Consider the following 27856-nt stretch of genomic DNA (forward strand, 5'->3'; position numbering starts at 1 on the left):
CACATTTACTTGATTGTAAGTCTCATTGACTTCTAGCTTACTTCTGAGCAAACACGTACAAAAGGTTGCCAGGCCTTGCATTCTAGTAGGGCCTTGGAACTCACTGAAATTGTGGTGTCGTTCTGATGACTTCAGAATGTTTCAAGTGCCGCTAATGACATGGAAATAGTGACTAGGAAATCTTCACGCTGCACAGATCAAGGCAAGCTGCAGACCTGATCAAGTTTGCGGAACAGAACTTCTCTAAGAAGAAATGATTTTAAGTTATTGGTGTTAATATTTGTACCTCTTTGTTTCCACAGTATCTCAATGAAAGAAAAATATGTAACAATATAATAAAAGTGTGCCTTCGTCAAGCATTAGTAAAACACCATAAATTTTTTCAATTATGCTACGTTAAAGTTGGTAGAATGGGAATACTGTCTTTTACATTTTGATACTACAATAAAGCATTTCTGTTGTATTGCTCAGGTGCAGCAGCTGAATAATATGGATGAAGTTTGTTATGAAAATGTCTTGAAGCAAGTAACAGCTGGACATCAGGTATGTTTATTCATTGGCTTTTAAGTTAGAACCTGCTTGTGAATATCCACAAGGATTTATTCTTTGCACACATAAACACTTGGATTTCGTTCTATTCAGGAAACCAGCTGACTTGGCCTTTTTTGAGGTTTCTGGAGGCGGTGAAAAGCTTCTAAAAATGAAAGGTTTTCATGTAAGGAAGTCTACACAATCAAATACTGCAGAATCCAAATGCAAGCACATGTAGAATTTATTTCCACTCGTAGTTTGCTATTTGCCCTTCTTCTGCTGTATTGTAACTTGAGAAAAATTACCCTGCTGTAATGAAATAATGTACTTTTCCACTGACGGCATGCATTCATTTCATACCAGATGAAAAATTAACTGAATGCAGCCCATTTGGTTCAACTTTCTTTCATTTCAGAACAAATATCAGAATGGGTGCAAAAATGTTCACTGTCATTATCCTATTTATACCCATTGGTTACTTTTTGGTTATTGATTTCTGTGGGCACTGTTTTATTTTCCCAGAATTATTACTATTGTTACTAATCACCTTCTGCTCAATCATCTCAAAGCAATAAAACATGAAGCTAAAAACACAACAAACAGCAGATACACTTAAAACAAAACTAAAACAATGCAAAATAGGCATTTTTTTATATAAATGGCACCCATTGATCCAGCTTGGAAAGCCTGCTGGAACCAAAAGTACAAATAGTGGGTCCCTGACATATCTTGACAGGAATGCTATTCCACCGAACAAGGGCAGCCGCGGTGAAAGCCTTGTCTGAGTTGTTGGAAAGTGAGCTTCTGAGATCTTTAAGAATTGCAAGAGAAACTCACTAATAGACTGCAGTGATATATAAAGTATATACAGTGGTACCTTGGTTCTGGAATAGCTTGGCTTCCAAACAAATTGGCTTCTGAACTCTGCAAACCTGGAAGTAAGTTTTCCGGTTTGTGAACGTTTTTCAGAAGCTAAACGTGTGGTGCGGTTTTTCCACTTGAGTGCTGGAAGCTCCTGCAGACAATCGGAAGCTGTGCCTTGGTTTTCAACAGTTTTGGGAGTTGAATGGACTCCCGGAACGGATTAAGTTCAAGAACCAAGGTACCACTGTAAGAGAGGACAGTTTTTCAAGTAACCTGCATAGGGCCTTATATGTTAGTACCAACACCTTGAACTGCCTGGTAGCAGATTGGCCACTGGTGCAAATTGTGCAAGCAATGTTTTATTGTGGAAGTCTGCTCTCACAAGCAACCTAGCCACTAAGTTCTGCACCATTTGTAGCCTCAAGACTAACCCACTTACCACATCACAGTAATTAAAAGGCTAGGATATTATCTCATTCCAGGGTGGAAATGATGGTTACTGGTTAGGGCTGGTATTTTTTGTGCCGGCAGGCACTGTTTCAAAGAATGCTGTTGAACTACTCAACATTTGGAGTGTTCTGGGAAAATAAAATTGAGCTCTACTACCGCCCAGTTTTCCATAAAAATAGAAAAGAGAGAGAGAGGCTAGTGTGCCTATCAGATTCTGGAGCATTCTAGGTGGGTCTTTCAGTTATTCAGCATCCATAACTACTTGAAAATATTAACAGGGCTTTAGTTGGGTCAAAAGTTGAGGTGGGTCACAACTAACAAGTCTCACTGATCTTAATAGCATGGAGAGTGGATATGTACCCTATATGGCACAACCACAGGATTTCCAAATGGTGATTGTATACTGAGACGTTTTATAAAAAAAGAGGGGGAGTTTTGTTGGGTGTGCTTAGAACGGAGTCTGATGTTTTTGCAGTTGTTTTTTTTTATAAAATTTTTATTGAGTTTTCACATTTTATAGACACAGACACACACACACAGACCAAGACAACACATATAAAGTTTCATATCCTTACTTTCCTAACCCAGTTCTTGACCTCCCCCCACCCCCCCTTCATACATCCTAATTCAATTGAATTAGCTCAGCAAGTTCATATCTCTCATCCTTTACATATTATTATTATATATATATTTTTTTAAAGAAATACTTAATTCTTATTACTTGGCCCAATTTTTACTTATCCAGTTTTCTTATAAATATTAAATCCTTTTCTAAGGTCGACTCGAATTCCTTCCACGAATTTCCCTTTTATCTTAAAAATAGGTCATAATAATCAAACACAAAAGTCATAAACATTTTTTAAAAAAATTCTTTCCCCCCCCCCCGCCCCGGTTTCTGTCCCTTCCCAATGTCCCCATGTCCACAAAAACAGTTTTTAGCCTGGATTCCTCACATCTGAGGCCTTTAAATCTCTGTCAGTCTCTCTCTGCCGATTTTGTTGGTAGCCCTCTTTGTTGGTCCTCGGGTCTCGAAGGAGTTCTAGCTCAGTCTCATCAGATTTTCTTCCATCCAAAGTACTCGGTACCAGCTGCTGCGAAAGGTCAGCTAATCCATACTCAAAGAGGAAGCCCCAATCATATTTCTTGTTTCTTATAAATTCAAATATTCCAAGTGTTCCAGGGGCTTCCTCCCTCCTCTTTCGCATCTTTCGCAGATTTGTAATCCAAAGGTCTTCTTTGTGTTCTGGCAATGTAGGCTTCTGGTTGGTACTCTCCATCTGTCCTGGCCCTTGTTCCCTCTCCTCCTGTTCCAAAGTTGTCTCTTCTAATTCAGCTGCAGATTTTTTCCCGGTCAAGTCCATTGTGCATTCAGCAGAGTCACTTATTTTAGAGTTCAAGGTTATAAGTTGTTTACTCATAGCCGTAGTCTGCTCCTGCAACTTTCCCACGAGCCGCCCAGAGTGGCTGGGGAAACCCAGCCAGATGGGCGGGGTACAAATAAATTATTATTATTATTATTATTATTATTATTATTATTATTATTATAGAAAGAACATTCTTTCTATCTCTGCCTGTAATTTTCCATCTGCAGCCATTGTAGTGTTTCAATGTTTCCCCTAGGGGGATTCTGGTTACTTAATAGTCTTTTCCCAACAGTCCGTTACTTTATTATTTCACTACTTTGTTCCCAACCACTTTAATTTAAATGTAACAAATTTAGTCCAGAAAGGTGTTAAATAATAAGATTTTTAACTTTCACTGCCCGTTTGACAGCTCCTTTGACAGCTGTCAAACTCCTTGTTCCTTTTTCTCCAGCTCACATACAGGACACTCCCGGGTCTGGGGGGGTTTAATCAAAAACTTCTAAAATTCCACTCTTACTCTCCAGCACAAATCTTCTTCTGTCAAATTCATGAAAATATTATCTTTTAAAAAACACCAAAAAGAAAAAACTCTCCACCTTAGTTCTCCGATCCTTGCTTTAAATCTTCTGTAAGCAGGGGGGTGCGGACTTCCCTTTAGCACATCCCCCGGTCGTACCGAATTCAAGGGTAGAAATTTTAAAGTCCAAATTCCATTCTACTCACGGATTAATTAAAGTCCGAATTTCAGGGAAGAAAGTCAGCGGTCTCCGGCCATGGCTCGCGGCTTCGCTCCACTGCAGTAGCGGTCCACTCACAGCACCACGCCGCTCCCCGTACCCTCTCCGCAGCCTTTAAAAAGGCTCTTCGTGGGTCGGGGGGCGCTTTAGGTGCCCGCCGAGTCACCAAGTCCGCAGGCTTCAGCGCCTGCGGTTTCTGAGGGTCCCCGCGTCGCCGTCGCGGTAGAACCCTTCTCCAGCGGAGCCGATTCCCTCCGGAGCTCGGAGGGAATCCGCCATTAACCAGATCGCGCTAACCCGGAAGTCGTTTTTGCAGTTTTTTTTATTTTTGCTGTTAGAAGTTTCAAGCATTCTGGCAGCAAAAGATGTTGAATGATATATATCCCCACTGTTTTCTATAATGCACTGTATTAAAAGTATGACATAAAACCTCTCCACCTACTACTAGTAAACCTATAATAAAGCTGCCTCTAGCTGTTTTCATATGGTCCTTAATACATCCTTAATACATACTTCTTCCTTCCTCTTCTCCAAAACTGGTTTCTTTCCATATGCATGACAAGTTACCGAATCTATATTCCATGGGTTTGTAGCTACTAAGAAAGTGTTTTTCCTCCTGAAATGAATTTTAATGTGTGTTTTTCCTGAATGATGTGTTTTGAATGGTTTCAGATATATGTCCAAAGAGATAGATTATTGTAGAAATAAGACCTTTATCATCTTTTCTTTTAATTCATCCTACTTGCTTTCTCTTAAAAATGCCCTACATGTAACCTAAACACTGATAAATGCTACGTTTTAGAGAACTCTATAGAATTTGACAGCTGTTCATTCAGAATTCCCTAAAGGAAAATGTGATAACTTGCTCTTTTTAAAAGTAAAAATTGGAACTCCATTTCATCAGTCGTTTGGGGATTGCGCTGATTCTTTACTGCACTCAGAGCACAGTTCGATATTTTGATTTTTTACTATAATACATACCTGAGGGGCAGACTTCTCACTTGTCTCCAATATAATCAAGCCATGCCATTTTAATGTAGTTAAACATGGTTTAAATATTGTGGATACAAAATAAGGTGGGTTTATTTTATTTTGTGATATGCAACTAAATTGTACCAAGATTGTTAAAGTAGTGCATGGGTTATAATACTGAAATAATAGCTGAAGTGGCCTTATCAGACTATTGGGCCACTTGTCTCAGTATTGTCTGTTTTTACTGACGATGGCTCTCCAAGGTATTACAGAAACAGAACTGTATACTAGAACTGATCAAATCAGTATTTTATCTGTTGTTCCATTACTTGTAATATGGAATGAAAAATATTAACTTCATGTAATGTAGCCAGTTACACATTGGAAACTCTAATCTTTTAAGTGAGGTAAGTGTGACTTTCTTTAATACTTAGGTGAGCAGCTTCTGTTGTAAATGGGATAACTAATATTCCTAAAGATTAGTTTGATATTCAGCACTAATTACTGTTTGTTGTTGAAAGAGTTCGTTTTTATTAGCAAGTAATCTTCTTTCCATTTCCTGCTGTCAGATCAGGAAATAAGATTTTATTATACCGCCACAGATTTATATTTTTTATATATTTAAAAAAACCCACAGGAATGGAGGCAGGTGTAAGAGAATTAGAATTTACATTAGAAGCAAACAAAGGAATTAAAGGAATGTATCTTGAACGAGCAAGCTACAACAACCTACATGGGTAAATGATAATTCTAGGTTTCTCAGAGTTTTAGTACTTAAGTGATACTTGATGCTACTGATCACCCTTCTCACCCCATTCATGTTGAATAAACCAAGGATTGTGAAGATCAAACACTTTACAACAGGCATAGGCAAGCTCAGCCCTCCAGATGTTTTGGGACTACAGCTTCCATCATCCCTGACTACTGGTCCTGTTAGCTAGGGATGATGGGAGTTGTAGTCCCAAAACATCTGGAGGGCCGAGTTTGCCTATGACTGCTTTACAAGTTATAACGCAATGTAGAGAGCTGCCTTCGTTCTCAGGGGGTGCTGAACTCCACCCTCTGTGAAAATTTCCTTGGGGACTACATACCCAGAATGGAGGCCCAAGTCAAAAGTGGGCGGAGTAATTAAATTACCCTTCTTCCTGGCACAGAGAGAGAAAGATTTTAAAATTGCTCCCTGCACAGCAGTTAAGGTGGGGGGGGGATTCATTGGTGCCTACAGGAACTTTTTATCAGCATGTTTGCGGGGGGGGGGGCAAGACTGAGGACGGGCAGCCGCAATCTGAATTCAGAGCCATTGAACAGCAATTTCCCATTCCTGCTCTAATGTGTAAGAAATTACTACAGGGGTCACTAGCCCTTTTAAATCTGTGGGCAAATTTTGAATGTTGAGTGAGTGTCATGGGTGCCACTCTGCCTGGTCATTTGTCACCCCCTCCCCAGGATCAGTCCCCTGAGAGGCAGAGTGCATATCCCTTTTCCAAAGGATCTATGTAAAAGTGTGGTGCAGTACAATTAATCTAAGCGTTGGAAAACTTATAAAGCTGAACGAGGAAGTGAGGAAAGAGCTCTATGTACTTTTCAAGGGGCAAAAAGATAACCACTCACTGACCAAGGGGTCAATGAATGGAGGGAAACAGAAGCTTCATGGGCACCAATGGAGGATGTCATGGTTGCCATGACACCCATGGGCCTATTAATGACTCCATATGTATTAAGCATGCATGAGGCAAATTGTATAAATTTAATGTTGGTTCTTAGCTTTTGGCTAACTGTGTTAGGCATTTCCATTCAACATTTGGTCCCTAGATTGAATTGTATGGAAGTCAGAAATAACTAGCCTTACTAGGGGCCCAAACCATCTGTGATATCAGAGATGTCTTTCCCTCTAATGTCTTTGTTTGTTTGTTTGTGAAATGGAAATAGCAGCTGCTGGAAGCACACAAGGAGGGAGAGTTTAACCCTTTCATCCCCTGCTGCAGACCTGCTGAGAATCCTTCCTTTTAAAGCAGCTTGTTTGCATTGTGAGGAAAGCTCCTTTAGAGCCTATTAGTTTTCTTTTCAATGCAAATAGCAGCTTCAAAGAAACCATTTTCATTAGGGTCTTGGCAGAGGAGGAAAGGGTTAAAATCTCCCTCCTTACCTGCTACTATTGTGTACATAGCCAGAGTTAAAAGGCAGTGAGATTCTTTTGCCTTGCTGTGTTCCAAGCCACATTTGCACACTGTTGTACACAACGGAGAGGGGGTGGGGATGTCTTCAACTGGATGCCTGTATGGTTTCCCTTCCCCAGGATCCCCCCTCCAATTTCTATTCAATGAAGCAGTCATCTGTGCATGCATTGTCATCCACACACGCGCAATGGCTGTCTTAAGTGTACACCTCAGCTTGACTGTGACATGAAGGCGGCATAAGTTTTCCTTTTAGATTGAAGCTAGTTTGAGATTGATTTTGAATTATTCTACCCCTCCCTCCTTATGCTGGTCTATGACCGTAACAAAGTTGTTGTTGAGAAGAAAGGCATCAAACAGCAGTATTTCTAAAGAAATTACAGGATAGCTCTACGTTGTGGGTAACATTGTGTGTATACCGATTCAGAAGCACTGGAGCCAGAGTCAACAACATACACAGTCATAGTCTCTTACACTCCAGTTTAAAAGTGCTCGTTAAAGAAATTATGCATTCAGTGTCATGTCTGGTTCAGTTCCACTGACTTTATTTACATCTCAAATGCAGCCAAAAAAAGGAATCCTATGGTGCAGAGAGGTGGGAGGAACCTTGTTATTTTAAGATGCTCAAAGGTATTACTTATTTGTTGGAGGTACTTTATTTGGTATCAATGTACCACCACTTCAGGTGTCTGAAAATGTTAGTGATTTATTGGCATTGGCAGAATGAGAATAGCATTATGAAGAAATAATTTGGAAGCAATGCATTTTTCCATACACTAGGACTGGATTTATTATTACCTGCATTACTGTAGCTACTATGATTTATTAATAGTTTGTGATAGGCTTTTTGACAGCTTGATCAATTATATCCACGGGTTATCCTTTATCTACTATTCTTAGCTCCTCAAAGAACATAGCATCCTAACAAGGCATAATTTTCACGTCTGCAATTCATGCTGGTTTGGTTCAGTCCCATTACTGTAATACAGGCTGTAGCATGTGATATTCAGATGATGTTGTATGTTGGTGTGCATTAATAGATGTTGCATGTTGTACTGCTATTAAATAATAAAGGACAGTGGGAGGTAGATTTATTCTACACAGGCATGTGCTTATGACAGATGGAAGAAAATCTTTTCATGTTGATTTTTCAACTGTCCTACTCCGCAAGACTTCGAGCTCCTCTTGGCTATTGGGAAATTAGAAGTTGGCGAATCAGCCTTTAATTTTTATCCATCTGTTCAAAATAATGAGATGTCTCGTTTGTGGGCTTCACTTTGAATTACTCAATGCAAGCGCAGTGATAGCATTCTTCCCTCAGCCCCTCCTGCTGTGTTAACTTGCCGAAAGGGATCATAATAGATATCTTAGTCTTGCTGTGCTTTCCCCTCTTTTATGGAAACCTTTTAAAAATAGGTGAAAAAACACGCACACAAAACCTGCATACAGAGTTGACTTGCTTTCTCGGTAGTGTTTACGAAAGCTGTAGGTTTCTAAGGTTAGCTTTGTACTAGAGCATTGCCTGCTTCCTTAAGATTTCTACTAAAAATGTATTGGAACAGTTCTAATTGAAAAATCTAAATACTCACAAGATTTTGAGTATGACATTGGATGCTGTTTTGAGTTCCCTTTCCAAATGGTTAACTGTCTCCCTCCCCTTGTGAATGTTTTCCTATGCCTGCTAGTTTAATCTTTAATTATTATTTTTTTCCCTTGTTTGGGAACGATGGAAGAAGAGATCCTTAGTTTCAGTTTGACAAGCATGTTACTGTTGTTTTCAAATGGAAGTTCAGGAGTCATGTTACGTTCCTTCTGCCCTAGGTTAGTGTGACTAGTCTTGGGCAAAATTGGTCAATATATTGGTGAAGTGGGCTGAGCTAGATAGGATTGTGGAAAGCATGGGGTGCTTTTATTAATTAGCCAGCAAGACACAGGGAAGGGGGAAATGAATTTGGAGGAAAGTGTGGCATTCCTTTGCTATAACTTTGAGTGCCCATTCCTTCCAAAGAAGGAAGTCAGCCAAAGCCCAACAGTACATTAGGATACAGCTGCATATTACACCCAACTAGGTTATGGATGATGGGGAAATGACACTGTATTTATGAATTTTGGGATGGGGGGGGGAGACCTTCACCAGCAGCTAATGATCTGAACCTGGAGTGGGAAAACTCTGATTTGATTTGCTTTTGTATATTTTTATGCCACTTTCCCAACAACCAATCTGAACTCAAAAGCAGCTCACAACGGTAAAATGTTGTCAAATAAAAACACTTCCCAATACAATAAATCAACCAGAACAATGTGATGTTGACATAATGGAGTAGGATGGCAACATGTCCTCTTCACAGAGGAGACACTGTTTGAAGGGCTGTCAGAGTACAGTCTCTTTCAGGGATGGGGGAACCCCAGGCCAAGATAAAAAATTTCATTGATTGCTCTGCCCTGCTTTGGCTCTGGCCCTGCTTTCCACTGGTGTGTTACCTCCAGGAGGTTGATCAGAAGGATATGTGACCCTCAGGCTGTAAAACGTTGCCCACCCTCCTCTATCTGAAAGGTGTCCAACCCAGATCTGGTTTAAACCCAAGAAACCATAAGGAAGGGCAGACGCTTTAAAGTTGTCCATCACCAGCACTCGGATAGCAGAGGAACATAGGTCACTGGTCACAGTCAGCTCCACTATGATTATATAATTAATATTTACATTACAGTAGTAATTATTTCTAAATTTGCATCTGTACATATAAATTAGGATATACTGTACAGTTTTTGTGCAAACTACTGTTCTCTTTTGTCCTCTGTTTTAGTGATGACTTTCTTTTCTTTTATTATTTTCTGTCAATATGTAATTGACCACCTTATCAAGGAGTAAGTGCTGGTTTATGTTACAAGAAGGAAGAGAAGGTACAAATTTAACCACGATCATACGTATTGAGAAGCAGAAACTTGTTATTTAGATTGTCATTTGTTGATTAACTGAGAAAATCCTTCCTTGCTGTCAACAGATTTTGCATTTTATGGCTTGTTTTAATCATGTATGTTTAGAACAGTGCTTATCAAAAGGTAGGGCACTCCATCCCACCCAGAGGAAGTTATGAAGGTTTCAGGGTAGGTGTTAATGTTTCAAAAAAGAAGAAGTACAGTATAATTTTAAAATAATAATTAAAATTCACAATATTTCAATGCTTTTGAAAATTCGAATAAAATAATTCAGAAAGCTAGGTTTGAATGGAGATGTGGGATTTTCTTGTTAGCTAAAAGTGGGCATGGGTTTTAAAAGGTTGAGAAGCACTGTGTTAGACTTGGTGTGCTTCTCTACAAAGTAAAACTAGAATACACATTCAAAACATTAAATATATGTAAAGCATGTTGGTTCTCACACGTTTCCTGTCATATTGGGGAGAAGATTACATGCATCCATAAAACTCTTAATATAATACGCTAATGCGTAATGTCCCATGGACTGCAAGAAGATCAAACACCTCCATTCTTAAGGAAATCAGCCCTGAGTGGTCACTTGAAGGACAGATCCTGAAGCTGAGGCTCCAATACTTTGGCCACCTCATGAGAAGAGAAGACTCACTGGAAAAGACCCTGATGTTGGGAAAGATGGAGGGCACAAGGAGAAGGGGACGACCGAGGACGAGATGGTTGGACAGTGTTCTCGAAGCTACCAGCATGAGTTTGACCAAACTGCGGGAGGCAGTGGAAGACAGGAGTGCTTGGCGTGCTCTGGTCCATGGGGTCACAAAGAGTCAAACACGACTAAATGACTAAACAACAACAATGCGTAATGATGCTTTAACAGTAACACTGAAGCAAGAACTGCTGTTGAGAATGTCAGCCTTTAGTTACTTTGCATATTACTGGTTTTATTATAGACAGAAATTGCAGGAGTGGAGAGCAGTGGCACTGCTGAATAGTGTCTTCTGAACTAATGATTACATTTTAGTTTTGACCTGCTTGCAGCTTCTTCTAATTTCACACATGGATGTTTCCTGATCTATAAACTGCAGTGCATGCACTCCCAATTTGTGTGTGGTGTTTTTAAGGGAATTTTTTTTATGCAAGAGGAGTTTGGTTTTCCATATTGTAGAACCAGCTAGCATTCTTTCTTGTCAACAAGACAGCTTAGTTTTTCAAATCACATTGCTTCAGGAACAGTCCCAAGAAGGGGAAAGCTGCAAAAATTTGCCGTGTTTTTCATTTGCAATCCTCTTTATGCATTCTTGAAACCCCCTTTCTTTCCTACACATATTATTTATACCTGCCATCCTCACCCATACAGCTCACACACTTAAATACTCATCCTCAATATTAATGTCCCCTACCACAGCATTGCACCTCCTCCAACATGTTTTCACAACAACCCTCATTCCATTCTCTTTCTCGACCCTTTGCTTTGAGCTTGCCCCAATGCTCAAAACCATCTTATTATAGTGCTAGGAAAATATAATTTGTCCTTTAGGTAGGAGAGCAATAACTAGTGAGTGCTGAGTGGAATGGGGTTGCAGGTTGCTTAGTTGCAATTCCTTTAAGTTTATTCAAATGTGCATTTTCTTTTAATTTTTGCACAGTGGTACCTTTACTTACGAACTTAATTCATTCCGGAGGTCCATTCTTAACCTGAAACTGTTCTTAATTAGAGGCGTGCTTCCGCTAATGGGGCCTCTTGCTGCCGCTGCACTGCTGGCACACAATTTCCGTTCTCATCCTGGGGAAAAGTTCTCAACTCAAGGTAACTCTTCCAGGTTAGCGGAGTTTGTAACCTGAAGCGTTTGTGACCTGAGGCATCTGTAACTCGAGGTACCACTGTATTTACTTCAACCCTGTCATAATATATAGATGATTTTCTGTCTTTTACTTGACTTGGGTTTAGGAGTATTTAGGACCATTTTGAAGCTACATTAAGAATGGAATCCTTTGTGTGACTACTCAGATGTAAATCCCATTGAGTTCAATGAGATTGACTCCCATGTAAGTGTATATAGGATGCAACCTGTGGCTGCTATTTATATTATTTAAAGTGTACATTAGCTCATAGCATGACAGTCCCAGTTTAAGTAATGTTCTTCCTTCCTCTCTGAAAAGTCTGTGCTTAGTGGCATTCCCATTTTTCCCCCCCATTATATAAATCTCCTGATTTGGTTTAAGGGTGGGTTTCGACATTGAAGAGGAAAGCTGGAAAGTGCTGATCGGCTACTGTCGTAGCCAGCCCCTACTTGGAGTGTCACCCCAGGAAGGATGCATATCAGCAAGATTTTCCTATGTACTGTAGTGACCGTGTAATGTAGGGTGTTGAGTCTCCTGAAGGAATATGTCTAAATGCAACCTTACACAGGTAACCTTACACTAGGATTTACCATCCAGCCACTCACTCACTCAGTTCTGTACTGTGGGTTGGTGTTGGCATAGCCATATGTTTCTAGTTGTGCTTTTCAGCAATATTTAATGTACCTGAATGCTTTCATATGACAGAACTGGCCTATGCTACCTACTTTTCACTTCTTTTTTGCAGCCTTGGGTTTGTTTAATGTGACAAGTAGCATAGCGGTGAGCAGAGTGGCAGATTCCTTCATCTCTCTGAGGTAATAAGGCAAAAAGCCTGAAGTGGCTTGGAAGGCATAAAAGTGCTGCTCAGCTTGAAAGAGAATTGAAGTTTTCTGATGAATTTAAGGCACTTCTCCTCCGTTGAGGTAGTGGACACTCATGGTAGGCTGTAGGCTTTGGGGGCATCCATCACTTTAGTTGTAGACTACTTTTTATATACATCTCACCCAAGGTGTTTTGCAGTGCAGTGGAACCTCGGGTTACATACTGTCCTCCTTACGAACGCGTCGGGTAACGAGCTCCGCTAACCCAGAAGTAGATGATCCTTGTTGCGAACTTTGCCCCAGGGATGCGAGCGGAAGTAGCCTTGGCGGCAGCAGGAGGCCCCATTAGAAAAGTGTGCCTCATGTTAAGAATGGTTTCGGGTTAAGAATGGACCTCCAGAACGAATTAAGTTTGTAACTGGAGGTACCACTGTAAAGCATTAAAAAATACCAAGCGTATAAGTCTTTTTAAGAGTCCATTGCACATGAATATAAATGAATCAAATGAGTTCCTTAGAGGCCAGTTTAGCTGTATAACATATTTAGCCCATTATGAACATTCTGGAATTTCCTCTTTTGCCAGGGGTAGGGAATCTGGGGCCCTTCAAATGTTGGATTCCCAACTACATTAAACTCCATCCAGCTTGGCCAGTCCTGTAATCCAGCAACAGCAAGCTACAGGTTCCCCGACTCCTGGTTTAAGCTATGTACCACTTTCTAAAGCAATATAGCTGTGGTCTAGTTTAATATTATTAGGGGGGTTGTTAACTATAAATTGTTAAATATAATCTGTTTTAGCAGGGGTAGTTAGGACCTGTGTACTGTATTGTGGGTTTGGTTCCAGGAGGTCCACACACAAAGACAAAATGACTCTCTCCGTTTGTTTGTTTGTTTGTTTGTTTGTTTGTTTGTTTGTTTTTCCAAAAACCCACATAAGTTGTATATAATACATCTGTACATAATACACACTCTGTGTATTTTGTAGGACTATACATTGGTAGTACTACACTGCACTAATCCTGAGTGCATGAGAATATGGGGGAAGATAACAAGGGTGTCTGGCTATATGTAGTCAGAATATTTATTAGTTTTCTTCATTCCAGGGTTGGTTGGGCTGCTTGTAATTTTGAATAATAACCCTTCAAGTTCATTGGCATCCACAGAAATGTGTTTGTTAGCTGTCTAATGACTTAAATTTTCAAAGCAATAGGCTAGCCACTCTTGCTTAATTTTTGTACAAGAATAGACACTGCTGTTTCTATATATTTGAATTGTTACTGACAGGAATGTTTACCTATCAGTAGAAGCTGGCAAAAGATTAAGCGATCAATTGTGTCACAGTAAAAAAAATAAAAATCTTTTTTAACCTTCAGGCTTTCCATACTTGGATTTTGAAAAGGCTTATGATAAAGTTTCCTATAAATTTAGTAGTTGCAGGTTAGATCTGTTTGTGTTATAGATCAGTAATTTGGCTAAGGACAGGAAGCAAATGGATAGTTTACACAATGGAGGAAAGAATCCGTGTTGGGATTAACTGAATCAGATAGTCTGGTGTGGGGTGAGAAGTGAAGTTAAGCCAGGTTGCAGAGAACGCCAAATTATTTAACATAAAAAAAATCAGACTGTGAAGAATTTTAGTGGAATTTCTTCAAACCGTATGAATGGGCAACAGAATGACCAATGGGATTCAGTATAAGTAAGTGCAAGTGCACATTGGTATAAAATAAAAGCAAGCCACATCCTGACTTGGACCCCCTTTGGTGTGCTAAATGTTCCTCTTTTTCACACAGTAAAATTTAGGATATATGGTAGCAGTTATTTATGTTTTTTGTAACATTGTGCCTTTTATATAAATTCATAGTATGACCATTTTTGAATGCTATTTACATTTCTGTTTACCTTATCTCAGAAACGGTATCATAGTACTTTTAAGCATTTGGTTGCTTCAGATGGTTGCATAAGTAAAATAGTTGGAAAGAAGATTTCTGTCTTTCAGTGTGCATAATTTAATTTGATGTAAGTAAATACATCATGCCTTTAATTCAGGATTTTATGCTCTAAAGGTGTAGTGAATATGCCATTAGTGGTGATCTTGCATGCTAACTGGTAACAAATTGATTCTTGCTAAAAAAAAATTAATAAAGTAGATTATGCAAATATAAATTACCCCACAAGTTTTTAAGCTGCAAACGTTACCTTTGGAAGTCATGTTTTGCCATTAGTATTCCAGATTTTTCTTCAGTCAAGTGAGTTTTAGGCTTTATACAGGACTATTCCAGCCTCACAAATTAAGTAGAAAGTTAATAATGAGAATTAGATTCAAGAGCTGAAAACATATAAGATACAGCACAAATAACAAATGACACGAGAGATTTGTTTCTGTCCCTTTCGCACATCTTCCACTTTTAACCACATTTCATGATTTATTTTAACTTTACACTTGATTCAATTCCGAAGTAAATTAAAAAAGAATGCAAATGTAATGCTTGTATGGCATATGCTGGCATTCCTTCACTATGTTCTCCAATTTCAACAAATGGAGTCATTAAATAGTTAATTGGTAACCTTGGTCTGTAACTTTTGGAGTATTAGTTCAGCAAGCTTTATGTATTTACAGGCAGTTGAGTCATTATACTGATCCTTTACCATTAATGATTTCTTGATCAGTAGGAGATGACATGTAATGTGTCCATGGTTGTGTTTGCATCGCATACAAACAATGGTATGTCCAATCGCAAGAGGGAGCTGCAGTGACCTTCAGGCTTGCATATTACTTTTTTCTCATACTGACATGGCTAAGAGATGGACTTTGGCTGATCTTGACTTGTTTTATTCAGACTAGGGATCATTGTAAAGGTAAAGGGACCCCTGACTGTTAGGTCCAGTCGCGGACGACTCTGGGGTTGTGGCGCTCATCTCATTTTATTGGCCGAGGGAGCCAGCGTACAGCTTCCGGGTCATGTGGCCAGCATGACTAAGCCACTTCTGGCGAACCAGAGCAGCGCACGGAAATGCCGTTTACCTTCCTGCCAGAGCAGTACCTATTTATCTACTTGCATTTTTGGCATGCTTTTAAACTGCTAGGTTGGCAGGAGCAGGGACCGAGCAATGGGAGCTCACCCCATCGTGGGGATTTGAACCGCCAATCTTCTGATCGGCAAGTCCTAGGCTCTGTGGTTTAGACCACAGCGCCACCCGTGTCCTATTAGGGATCGTGGCTTATTCCAAATTACAGTTTAAATAAAACAACTGGCCACAGTTTGGAATAAATTAACATTATTATTTAAATTATAAACCGCTCATATGCAAAAATGGCTTTTAAGTGGTTTACAACTATAAAATCAGTTATAAAATCTGTACAAAATTAAAATACACAAGAATAATCCAAGCAAAGCATTAAAACTTTCTCAACTAAAATGTACAATCAAGGAAGTTTAAAAGCATGGCAATTAAAACAGTTAAAACAATAAGACTAGAAGTTCAGGTTCCGGTGAATGCTTGCCAAAAAGGCATGTTTTCAAGAGGCCATGCCAATGCAGATGGAAACTCATATTTCAGCAGGAAGAGCAATCCACAACACTGGTACCACCAGTGAAAAAGCCCTCCTCTGTGTTACAACAAGCTGGTCATCACCAGGTTGTGGCAAAACCAACCATGTTCCATTTCCTGGTTGCCATTACCAGGCATTGGAAGGAATACGGTTTTTCAGGTAACCTTGTTCAGAGATATTTAGTAGCAGAACCTTAAAACTGGTGCAGTGGCTAATAGGCTGCTAGTGAAGATTCCTCCATACTGGCAGGATATGTCCAATAAGGAGCACCACCCAGGCTGCAGCGTTCTGCATAAGCTGCAATCTCTGAACCAGAGAAGCCCCACATAGAGTCATTGAAATAGTCCAGGTATGATGCTATCAATGAATGTGTCACAGTGGCTAAATTATCACAATCCAGAAAATGGTGTAGTTGACATACCAGCCAAAGCTGGTGGTACTCTTTACCACAGAGGCCGCCTAGGTCCACAGACAAAGATGGACCCAATCTGTGTACCTGTTTTCCAGCGGGAGGCCGTACAGGCTGGCCACCCCCCCCCCCCCAGTTGTCAGACCTGGTAACCACTTACCCATAGTGTCTCTTCTGTAACTGGATTCGGCTTCAGTTCACTGACTCTCATCCACTGCACCCCTGCATGCAGACAGTGGTTCAGCTTATGTATGGCCTTTCTTAGACTGAAATAAAACAGAAAACTAGATCTGAGTGTTGCAAACCTCCTGATGATTGTTCCCAATGTGGATACCCAATTGCAACGCCCAATAAGATGTAGACGTGTAGTCCCCCGGTTCTCTGCTGGTGGTCATACATATAGGATAGGAACCACCAAACTCCCAAACCACAGAGATAGTCCACTAGGATACCATGATTAATGGTATCAAAAGCAGCTGAAATACTTAGCAGCAGCAACAGGGCTACACGGCCTGTCTCTCCTTCAAAGGAGGTCATATTTTCAAGATAAACCACCCATGGTCCAGATAGTATGACAAGCCAAAACTCAAGGAAACTGAATATGAATGCTGGCAAAACCCTTCATCCAGTTGCCTTGGAAGAATTAGAGGAGTATATGACTTGCATATTTGAAATACAAACTTTAAGGCTATTGAAGTATCTATCCTGGAAACAAATGCTTTGCAGTCATTTCAACCATTATCCCTTTCATGCATCTTGTCAGAAGTTGTTTTAACTAAATCACTGGTGATGGTGTGGTCTGATATACTTGAAAGTTTTCCTGATTAGGCTGTAATCTTATTCAGGAAACCATAATGAGGAAATAAAGACTGAATAGCACTTTAAACCCAGCTGGCCAGAAAAAAGCCGATCTCAATATTGCTAATAAGCTTCAAAATCTGTAGGTGTTCATCATTTGTCTCTTAGAAGTCGGCAGGGGAATCTGCCAATAACAAGATAGATGTATCATCTGGCTAAAATAGTGCTTGTTGCAATACTTGCTGTGGTTCAGCAAATGTTGAAGGGGCAAGAGCAGCTCTGTAAATCTAGACGGCAAGATGTAAAGTTTGTACCAAGCACAAAGTAATGATGTCTTACTTGCTTGTTACCAGCTAGCCATTTTATAGAACTGAAATTAAATTAGGTAGTATCTTGGAAATCATTTGCTTTGGTGGTCAAGTGTACGTGAACCTAGGAAACTTTTAGAGTCCAAAGGGGGATTGAAGAAGTTGATGGTTAACAGGATTTTCAGCATCTGCAATGGCCATGGAGACTATTAGATGTAACAGGGTTCAAAGCTGATGTCAAGCACTGAAGAGAATTGTTAGCAAGAGAGTAATTCCATGGAAGAAGACAGTAAGTAGGTCAGGGAGAGGCAGACATCGAGTCCTTTCAAATTCTGTTTTACTAAAGATATAGCAAAGACATTCCCTTTTCTTTATCCTTGAAGTGATAAATGTATCTTCTTTCGATTTTGTCATCCCAGCATAGTTTGCCTATTTATACACACAAACTAGGGAAGAGGAAAAGATGCTGGTTGTTATTGGAAGTAATAGACCATCAGTGTGCCACCACTGACTGACTTGCACACAAAAGTTTTAAGAAGTTTTTTAAGGCTGGATATATTGATATATTGATATTGCACACAAAAGTTTTAAGAAGTTTTTTAAGGCTGGATATATTGATAGCACTGAACTGTAAATCTTCCCACAATCCATGAACAAGCAAAATCCTAGTTTGAGAAAAAGGAGCTGCCTTTGCAACCTCCTTATCAGAATGAGAAAAGCTTCTCAAGAAATATTAAATAAATGCTCACAGTTTCTACACTTTTTGCTAAAGAGCACTCATTGCTGTAGGGTGGTTGTCCATGCCTACCCTAAGCAAAATATTTCAACCATGAGTGGATTTTGTGCCAAAAGTACATTGGGGAAATAGAAACCTGCAGGGAAGTGAGGCTTTGAAAAATAGTGGTCAGCAGGGATAGCCAGCATGGTGCCCTCTAAATGTTGTGATTTGCAGTTCTCATCAGCACCAGCCAACATTCCCAGTGGTGATGAACATGGCAGTCCACAGCATCTGGAAGGGAGAATGATGCTGATTTGCCACATTGGTGTACAATAATAATAAACAATAATGATAATTTTATTTTTTATCATTTATACCCCACCAAGTGTTCCTGCTGGGAGGCATTGATTCATCTTACCCAGCAAGAAAACAACAAAAGGCCCAGCTTATCAGGACTAACTTTAATCATGGAGAACTAACATGGCTCAGTTTGAAGTTGATTCTAGTTTTTAAGTTGATTCTAGTTTTTAATATTGATGAGCAATATTAATTACAGATAATCAAAGGGCATGAGATGAAGCCTTCTGCTCATCAAAATCTGAGTGTTTGTTCAACTTCAAGCTGAATTAATTTTTATTTATAAACCAGATGCCAACATGCATCAAAATTGGATAAAGCATGCCCCCAAATGTTTTTCCCCCCCTGGTTTACTTAGTTTAACCATAAACTGAAATTCTTAACAGGATGATAACTGTCAGTTGCAGTGGCATCACGGAAGAAGGATTGTACCACTGCCTGCTCCACTGGGCAGGAAAAGGATCTGTGCCAAAACTGGTCAGCTTCAAAATGTCACCATTTACTCTGCCTTTGCCGCCACCAGACTCTTTGGTGATAATGACTGAGATCAACAAAATGATTAGGTTTTCCAGCCACAGAGATCATTTGGAAAAGTTTTGAGAATATCCACATCTGTTGGTAGTTTTAACAATGGTGGTCAGCCATCCCATCAAAGAGGTTGAATAGGAAATAGTGCTACCAAAATGGAATGTTTAGTGACAAATGTTTCTCAAAGGTGTTCACTTCACATAGAATTGTAGAGTTGGAAGGGACTCTGGGGATGATCTAGTCCAACTGCCTGCAATGCAAGAATATGCAGCTGCCCCATACAGGGTTCAAACCTGCAACCATAGCATTATTGGCACCATGATCTAACCAACTTGTTGGACTACAACTCCCAGCAGTGTGGACATTGTCCTGGGTTCGATGAGAGTTATAGTTCATGAGAGCGCCAGATTGGGGGAAGCTGCCTCAAGTTGTTTGTTTGTTGCCACCCAGTGCAGAATATGAGGGAGAAGGTGCTATATTTGGTAGAAATTAAATCCACTGTTGCATTTTTAACATATTAAGAAATATAGGTAAAGGTAAAGGTACCCCTGCCCGTACGGGCCAGTCTTGACAGACTCTGGGGTTGTGCGCCCATCTCACTTAAGAGGCCAGGGGCCAGCGCTGTCCGGAGACATTTCCGGGTCACGTGGCCAGCGTGACATTGCTGCTCTGGCGAGCCAGAGCCGCACACGGAAACGCCGTTTACCTTCCCGCTGGTAAGCGGTCCCTATTTATCTACTTGCACCCGGGGGTGCTTTCGAACTGCTAGGTTGGCAGGCGCTGGGACCGAGCAGCGGGAGCGCACCCCGCTGCGGGGATTCGAACCGCTGACCTTTCGATCGGCAAGCCCTAGGCGCTGAGGCTTTTACCCACAGCGCCACCCGCGTCCCTTGTAAGAAATATATATTTGATTTATTTCTTTTTGCTAAAACTAACTCTGTTCAAGGAAAGTATCACCTTCTTTCTTTAAACCACTTTCAGTAGCGTTTTTTTAAAAGTCTTCAGCAAGAATTGTTAGTCCCTCCCCCCCCCCCCCCCCGATAGTCATAAAATTCTGTAGTGCTAACCTGGAGACATTTCCTTTGTGCTTTGCTTGCATATTTTGTCATTTAAAAGCTTAGTTTTTCCCTAAGAAAAGCTACACAAGCTCTCAGCTCTTGAGACACCAGAACTAGCTTTGAACTTCAGAGTACAGATCTAATTACACAGCTTGTAACTGTGGAACCACTTTTCTCTATTCCAAATTACTTTTCCCAACTTATTTGCATAATGTAATGCATAGAGGTTAGCCACTGAAATAAAATAAAAAAATCTCTTGACATAGTTAGGACAGGCTAAGTTAACCCGCTTAGAACTGCAGTGTTGTTCTGTTTTATATGCTCATTCAGTAGACTGAAATAAAAATACATATTTTGAGAGTACTGTGCATTGTGGTCTTGGATCGAGGCTGGTCTTTTCCTTTCCTTTTAAAAAAGTTTTAGTCCTGAAGTAAATGAAGTTGTTGCCATCCAAGTCAGAAAAGATAACTAAGCGGGAGTGTAATGCGGGTTTATAAAACTATATACAGTTTTAGGAAAAGGAATAGGGATACATTTTTCTCTCTCATAATGCTAAAACTCTGGGTCACCCACATTTGTATACACACTGCAGATAAAATATCATTCTCCCTGGTATGCCAGTTTTCTACCTGTGATAATCTTTTGTTCTTGAAGTCTATTAGCACTCATACACAGTCTGAAGTGGTCCAGGCACTGTATGACCTCATATGCTCCTTGTGAGGTCTAAGCCTAAGTTAGAGCTCTGAAACTGAATTGTAGACTGTGAAAAAGAAAAGGGGGGAAAGTGTACATGCTTTCATTTAGTGTACATACCATCTACACTGGTACCTCTGGTTACGTGCTTAATTCGTTCCAGAGGTCCATTCTTAACCTGAAACTGTTCTTAACCTGAGATACCACTTTAGCTAATGGGACCTCCCGCTGCTGCTGCGCCGCCGCGCGATTCCTGTTCTCATCCTGAAGCAAAGTTCTTAACCCGAGGTACTATTTCTGGGTTAGCGGAGTCTGTAACCTGAAGCGTCTGTAACCTGAAGCGTATGTAACCCGAGGTACCACTGTATTTGTTTGCTCTGAATTAGAACATGCTGGATAACCTGTGGACCTCTAAAGGTTGTTGGGCTCCATCTCCCTTCTTCCCTGATCGATGGCCATGCTAGCGAAAGCTGATGAGAATTTGAGTCAAGCAATCTCTGGAGGGTCAGAGGTTAACTAACCCTGATTAAAATGACTTCTATGTGTTTATTGTTTAATTTAGTCCTAAATCACTAGTATTATTAACCAATTCCTATTGCTCAATATATATTTTTTAAAAATCTCTTTTATTTCAAGGTGATGGTGTTTGTTCATGCACGGAATGCTACTGTCAGAACTGCCATGGCTCTTCGTGAGAAAGCTAAAAATAACGGTCACATTTGCTACTTTTTGCCAACCCAAGGTCCTGACTATGGGCAACTAGAAAAACAAGTAAGTGGTTTCTATGGCTAATTGGTTTTGATGTCCTACCAAAACAAGGTCCATTAATACCTTCCTGTTTTTACTGCTTACCGTGGTGTGTTTTTCTTTTGTTTTTTAATGGATTAAACATTTGGTTCTGTGTTTGAGCACACTGATTCATTCTAAGGGTTAAATTTCACAAGCATTGCATACACCTTGTGTCTGCTTCTAGGGCTGCAAATACGTGTTTTTTTCTGATGAAAGCAGTATTTTAAACATGAATGTGGCATTCATGATTTAAGGCAGATGTATGTCAAAACATATTGTAAGCAGTAACCCATAATACTTTTGCTGTTGCCATAGCATGGGAGCCAATGTACCATTTGACCCTCTTGCACCACCTTGGAAACATCACAAGATCTTGACTATATGAGAGCTGTCCTCAACTTGGTTCCTTCTCATGCCACCATTTTTAAGTTGCCAGGAGATTAATTTTGCACCGTGTGCATTCTTCTCAAAGGCCTCAATATTTTAGCTAGAACAACATGACACCTACACCCACGAATATAGTGTCAAGTGGGCCCTGTTTGTAGGATTCCTAGTTTCCGGGGGGGGGGGAGATGTGATATGTATATGATAAATAAAATATTCACAACATTTTGTATCTCTGATAGTATTTCACATTCACATTGTGGCAGCTGCTGGCTGTTAATCAATGCTAGTGTTATGATAGCTTACCAAGAGTGAATCACTGGCATTCTAAGGCAGTCTTAAATAGAGTGTAGATGTTGCTCTGTGAGTACATTTAGGTGTATATTTAGTTTATGCTCATGTCAGTTGACAGGCTTGTCTTCCTAAGTTTATCTAACCATCATCCCTGGTACTGTGGAAACTGGCTCTAGCTGGAGAAGTGAAGGTCTGCATCCTTGACTTCATTTGCCAAACCAACTGTAAACATTACTAATAATTTACCTGCTCTACTTATTCACTGAGCTCTTACCATTGACTTCTGTATTTCTCCCTGGCTCCAGCTGTGGCTGCAAAGTTCAACCATGGTTAATTTACGGTGGAAGAACGTGTGCTGTCTGCTAATATTTCAACATGGGATTTAAGTGTGTTCACTATTTTTTGTTGTTGTTGGTACTCCTTGACATGTCATGCTAATTAAAATCCATCTGTTAAGAAACAGCTACACATTACTAAAACATTAATATTATTTTCCATAAGTGACAGTTTGCTTCTAAAACCCATAGGTTGCTCTCTCATTAGTGATAATTAATGGAGCTATTTCACTGCCCTGTGAGACACACGAACAAAAGAGATGTTTTCATCTGCTGATGTTTGCAGGAAAGAGTCATTTGTAGTTTGCAGCTCATTTATGCAAAACATTTATCATAACAAAACCAAAGCAGAGCACATCAAAGGCTTGCTTCAGATATAACCTTGCTTAAAATGTCAGCAGCTTTCATAGAATCATAGAACTGCAGAGTTGGAAGGGACACTGAGCTTCATCTAGTCCAACCCACTGCAATGCAGTAGTCCCAACCAAAGCATTAATGACAGATGGACATCCAACATATGCTTAAAAACCTCCAATAAGGAGGGAGTCCATTCTGGGTATGCAACTTGAGGGTACTTCTGGGTCCATTTCTACGGCTTGAGCCGCACGTGGCCTCAGTGATGTGTAGCGACTTCCATCAGCTTTGACTGGTGGCTCAGCTGCGCCCCTATCTGGGCAGAGATTGCCTAACTTCTGATGACTATGCTCGGGTAACCTCTAGGTTATATTACTGCAACATGTTATACGTGGGGCTGCATCTGAAGACAATTTGGAAACTTCAGCTGGTGCAGAATTTGGCATCCAGGTTGCTCACCAGGAAAAGACAGTTTCAGCATATGACAGCAATCCTGGTCCAACTGCACTGGCTGCCAAATAGCTTCTGGGCTTTCTGCTATTTCATCCTTTTCTGCATTTCCCCCCTCCCCTTCTGATTTTAGCATGTTGCAATCTTGTAATGAATTCCTTTTACTGAAGACTTATTTTTAAATGTTCTGAATGAAAATGACTTTTTTAAAAAAGGATTATCTTATTTGCTTACTGAGAACAATAATACTTTTTCAGTAAAAGATAAGTTAATCTGGTTTGCGTCTTGCTAAGCAGGTAATTACAAAATTCTGCAGATGAACTTATAAAATGGAAAAAAGTGTTTAATAAATGTAGGAGAGTGAGATATAGGAGGTGTTATTAATTAACACTGTTCATATTCCCATCTATACTCTGGCAATATCTTTGGCATAATTAAATGAGATAATATCTCAGTAGAATAAAGTTTAGGGATTGGGGGGGGGGACCCACTGCGGTCAAACGAACTTGTGTTCTTATCCACCTTGTATTCAAAAGAGGAAAGAGCAACCTGCTGATGCGCACCCTTGGGCCCTTTGCTCCTCCCTCATTGTTGGCTTGTGCTGTGAACTGTCCAGCACATCCATCCGAAAAATGAAATTATGAGCAATGGGAACTTTAAGTGCAGCTCTACAATATTTTTCCATTTTTCTGTTCTTACTATAGCAATGGGGCAAGGGGGCTAAAAGCAGATATTTGCTAGCTTCAAACATATGCAACCAAACATTATAAATTAGACATTACATTATTATTGTTGTTGCTTTTGTTGTTGTTGTTAATAATAATAATATTTTTTTATTTGTACCCTGCACATCTGGCTGGGTTTCCCCAGCCACTTTGGGCTGCTTCCAACAAAGTTTAAAAATACATTAAAACACCAGTCATTAAAAACTTCCCTGAACAGGGCTGCCTTCAGATGTCTTCTAAACGTCAGATACTTGTTTATCTCTTTGACATCTGATGGGATGGCGTTCCATAGTCTGGGGTTATCTACATTGTGTCATCCAGATATTTGGGGCTACAACTCCCATCAGCCCCAGCTAATATGGTTGGTGGTTAGAGATGATCGGAGTATAGTCCACAACATATGGAGGTCATAGGTTTTGCTGTTCCTGAGACAGTTCTGTTTCCAACCTCAATTCTGTGTCTTATGGGTTGCCAATAGAGGAGCAACCCAGCTTTGTCAGGACATGGTTGGCTTGACTTCACCCAGACTTAATTGGGGCTCATGGACTCTTCTGCCATAATAGTCATATGGCAGAGAGGCAGACCCACAGTGATAGTGTGTATGTACACATACATGCATGTGTGGATAGATGTGGATAGTTTTAGGCATATCTTCCCCTTCACTCTGAATAACCCACACCATGAATCATTAACAAACTGTAATTTGTTTGGATACCGGTCAATAATGAAACTCGTTCAAGTTTTAGAAACAAAATTACTTTTGTTCTCATGCTGGGAAATATGACATTGAAGAGAGAGTCTATTTTACTTCAGCAGCTTCCTATTCCACGTAGCATAACATTTTGACAAAATAAAGAGCCAGTGGATTTTTTAAGAGCCTGACAGGAGACAACCTGCCCTTTCAATTTTGAAATAAAACCTCTCATAGGAATTAACAGACATCTGTAAGTAATTAAGAATTACTCTCAGGAATTTATTCTCGACTAAAGCTTTCAGGCATTATTGATGATGTCAATCCCTTTCAGAAACATTAAGAATTGGAAATAGTTGACAGAGAAGGAACACACGCACACACAGAGAGACAGGATCTGGAAAACAGTGGCTTATAGAAAAAACAGCTCATCAGAGTTGAAAGCCTGCTTCAGACATAATGTGTCAGGGACCGGCAGGGCTCTGACAAGCGTGTGACGGAGGCAGGAGGCCAGGGGATTGATCCAGGAGAGGGGGGGCAGCCGTTTATGGGGTTTGTCACCGGCCATGAGGTTGGAGCCAGGGCAGCAGGGGGAGATGAATGATGAGGGCCGTCAGAGTCAGAGATGGGCATGTTGGGGGAAGAGGCTGTTCAGGCGAGGGTTGGGTCAGTTAACTCCCCACCACTTCCCTCCCTGTTGTCTCCTAGAACCAGGAGAGGCTTGAAGAGGGAAGAGCAGTAATGCCTTCTGTGCAGGAGAAGTCTCAGGTTGTGTACATGCACCCCATCAGGTGAGGGTACATAAGCTGGTGGAGGGGCAAGGACCCACTGTTACTGCAACTGCTCCCCAGGGCACAGACCTTGGGACAGATGCCTAGAGGCTAGAAGCATGTGCAAGTGTTTATCCGGGGTACCGTGGGAGTTGCTGTAAGTGTCTAAGATTTAACTAAAAGACAAACACATTTCTTGGCTAGGAATGCCTAGGACATAATGCTAAACCACAGGCAGCTGTTGTACAGTCTTTCAAGTTGCATTTTAGTAAATTCAGTAGTGACTAGGGATGAGGGTCATGGAACAAGGAGCTCAATGTTTTCTACGCTGTTCTCCCCTGTTTGTTTTATCTTCATATAACAACCCTGTGAGGTAGCTAGGCTGAGAGACGATGACTGGCCCAAGGTCACTGAGTGAGCTTCATTTGTAGGGATTTGAACCCTGGGGAGGAAGTCAGCATTGTGTGAAGGCATTTTGGCTTCCCTCTCTTCCACCTACATGCTGTTCCGGGAGTTCTCTTGACCCCACACCAAAGCCAATTTCAGGAGCATGGGGGGGGGGAGGAAAGAAGAGAACCCCTATTGTACAACCACAAGTCCTTGCACAGATCTTCCACTGACAGGACTCATTCATTGATTCCCAACCCTAGTCTTCTGTTGCCATATTTCAAAAAGTGAATATCCCAACACAAAAGTTGGTTTTTTAGCAAAGTTGTTGAGCTGGTGTGATGATTGAAAAGAAGCAATCTATAAATAAATTACCACCTGCAACTTTACAAAGGTTTGCTATGTTTTTATTTTCTAACCACTTATCTGTTATGTGAACCTTGAGTTAGCTGTTCACACCAAGCAAAGGAGGGGTGGAGAGGAAGACTATGTTTTAAAAAATGTACTTCTACGTCTCATGCCTTAAACCAGCATTTTAGTTTTGAATCAGTTTTAAACTGAAAATTATCTTCAGAACAGAAACATTTTAATGTAACACTAAAATGTATGAGATTTTATATATATATATATATTTACACACACACACATATATATAGTATTGAGAGCCACCTTGTGGAATTTTTTGTTGTTGCACATTTTTTATTTGATTGTGTTTTTAGTATATAATCTGGTTTGCTGCTGTCTTTTAATATCTTATTTTTTAAAGTATTAGTACCTTTGTTTATACTCTGATTATGTTTTTCAATATACTTTCTACACTCAGCACTTTGAAAGTAACCTTTCCTCTATTCTTACTTTAAGCTGGTGAGAGGGGGAATGTGACAAATGGAATGATTTTAACAAGGTCAATACTTTCTGCAGTTATTGGCTGTATTTAGATGATCATATATTGGTTTCTTAAGTGAAGATTTGCAGAGGTCTTTCTCACACACACAGCCCCTTGATTCCTCCCTTCACAGGATGCGGTCATCAAACCAAGAAGTCTCTAATTAACCATAAGTTGCTTGAACAGGGAAACTATCCTCACCAGCATCAGAACAAGACAGGATCTTAACCATTGAAATTGGTTTAAAGACTGAAGCTGGTTCAGACAAAATGGGAAACTATGGTTAAAGACTTCCTGGTTTAATCACAGCTCACACAAAGCAGCTTGTGTGAGGAAAACACTGGAATCTCTGGTTACTAAGCCAGGATCATCCAACCTGGGCCATTGTGTTCAAACATGCTCAATGGTGATAAATGATAACAGATGTTCCAAATAACATAAAGGCAATGCCTTCCTGTAGGTAGTGTAGTTGCTTTTTACACTTCCCTGTTAAATATGCCTTGATGGTATAAAACAACTGAATGATTATGTATATTACCTGTTTGTCTCTGAAACTTGCAAAACAGCACCATTGAGGACTAATGAATGTCTCTTTGGTGCCAGTTCTATGCTTCAACAATGTCAGGTGCCTAAATTGGCTGTATATTTGCAAGAATTTAACAAGCACCTGGCTGGATGTATGCAATCCT

At 40.2% G+C, this 27856-nt stretch overlaps 1 protein-coding gene across 2 annotated transcripts in view; it reads left to right on the plus strand.

Moving 5' to 3' along the window:
* The window catches only part of ASCC3 (activating signal cointegrator 1 complex subunit 3), a 226427-nt gene that overhangs the window by 97719 nt on the left and 100852 nt on the right, over positions 1 to 27856 (plus strand). For both annotated transcript variants that reach the window (XM_079971589.1, XM_079971590.1), the window contains exons 13-14: positions 472 to 543; positions 21739 to 21873. In XM_079971589.1, coding sequence (XP_079827715.1) covers positions 472 to 543; positions 21739 to 21873 — 207 coding nt within the window. The remainder of the gene's footprint in view (positions 1 to 471; positions 544 to 21738; positions 21874 to 27856) is intronic.

The sequence above is a fragment of the Podarcis cretensis genome, assembly GCF_951804945.1.
Source record: "Podarcis cretensis genome assembly, chromosome: 3".
NCBI lineage: Eukaryota > Metazoa > Chordata > Lepidosauria > Squamata > Lacertidae > Podarcis > Podarcis cretensis.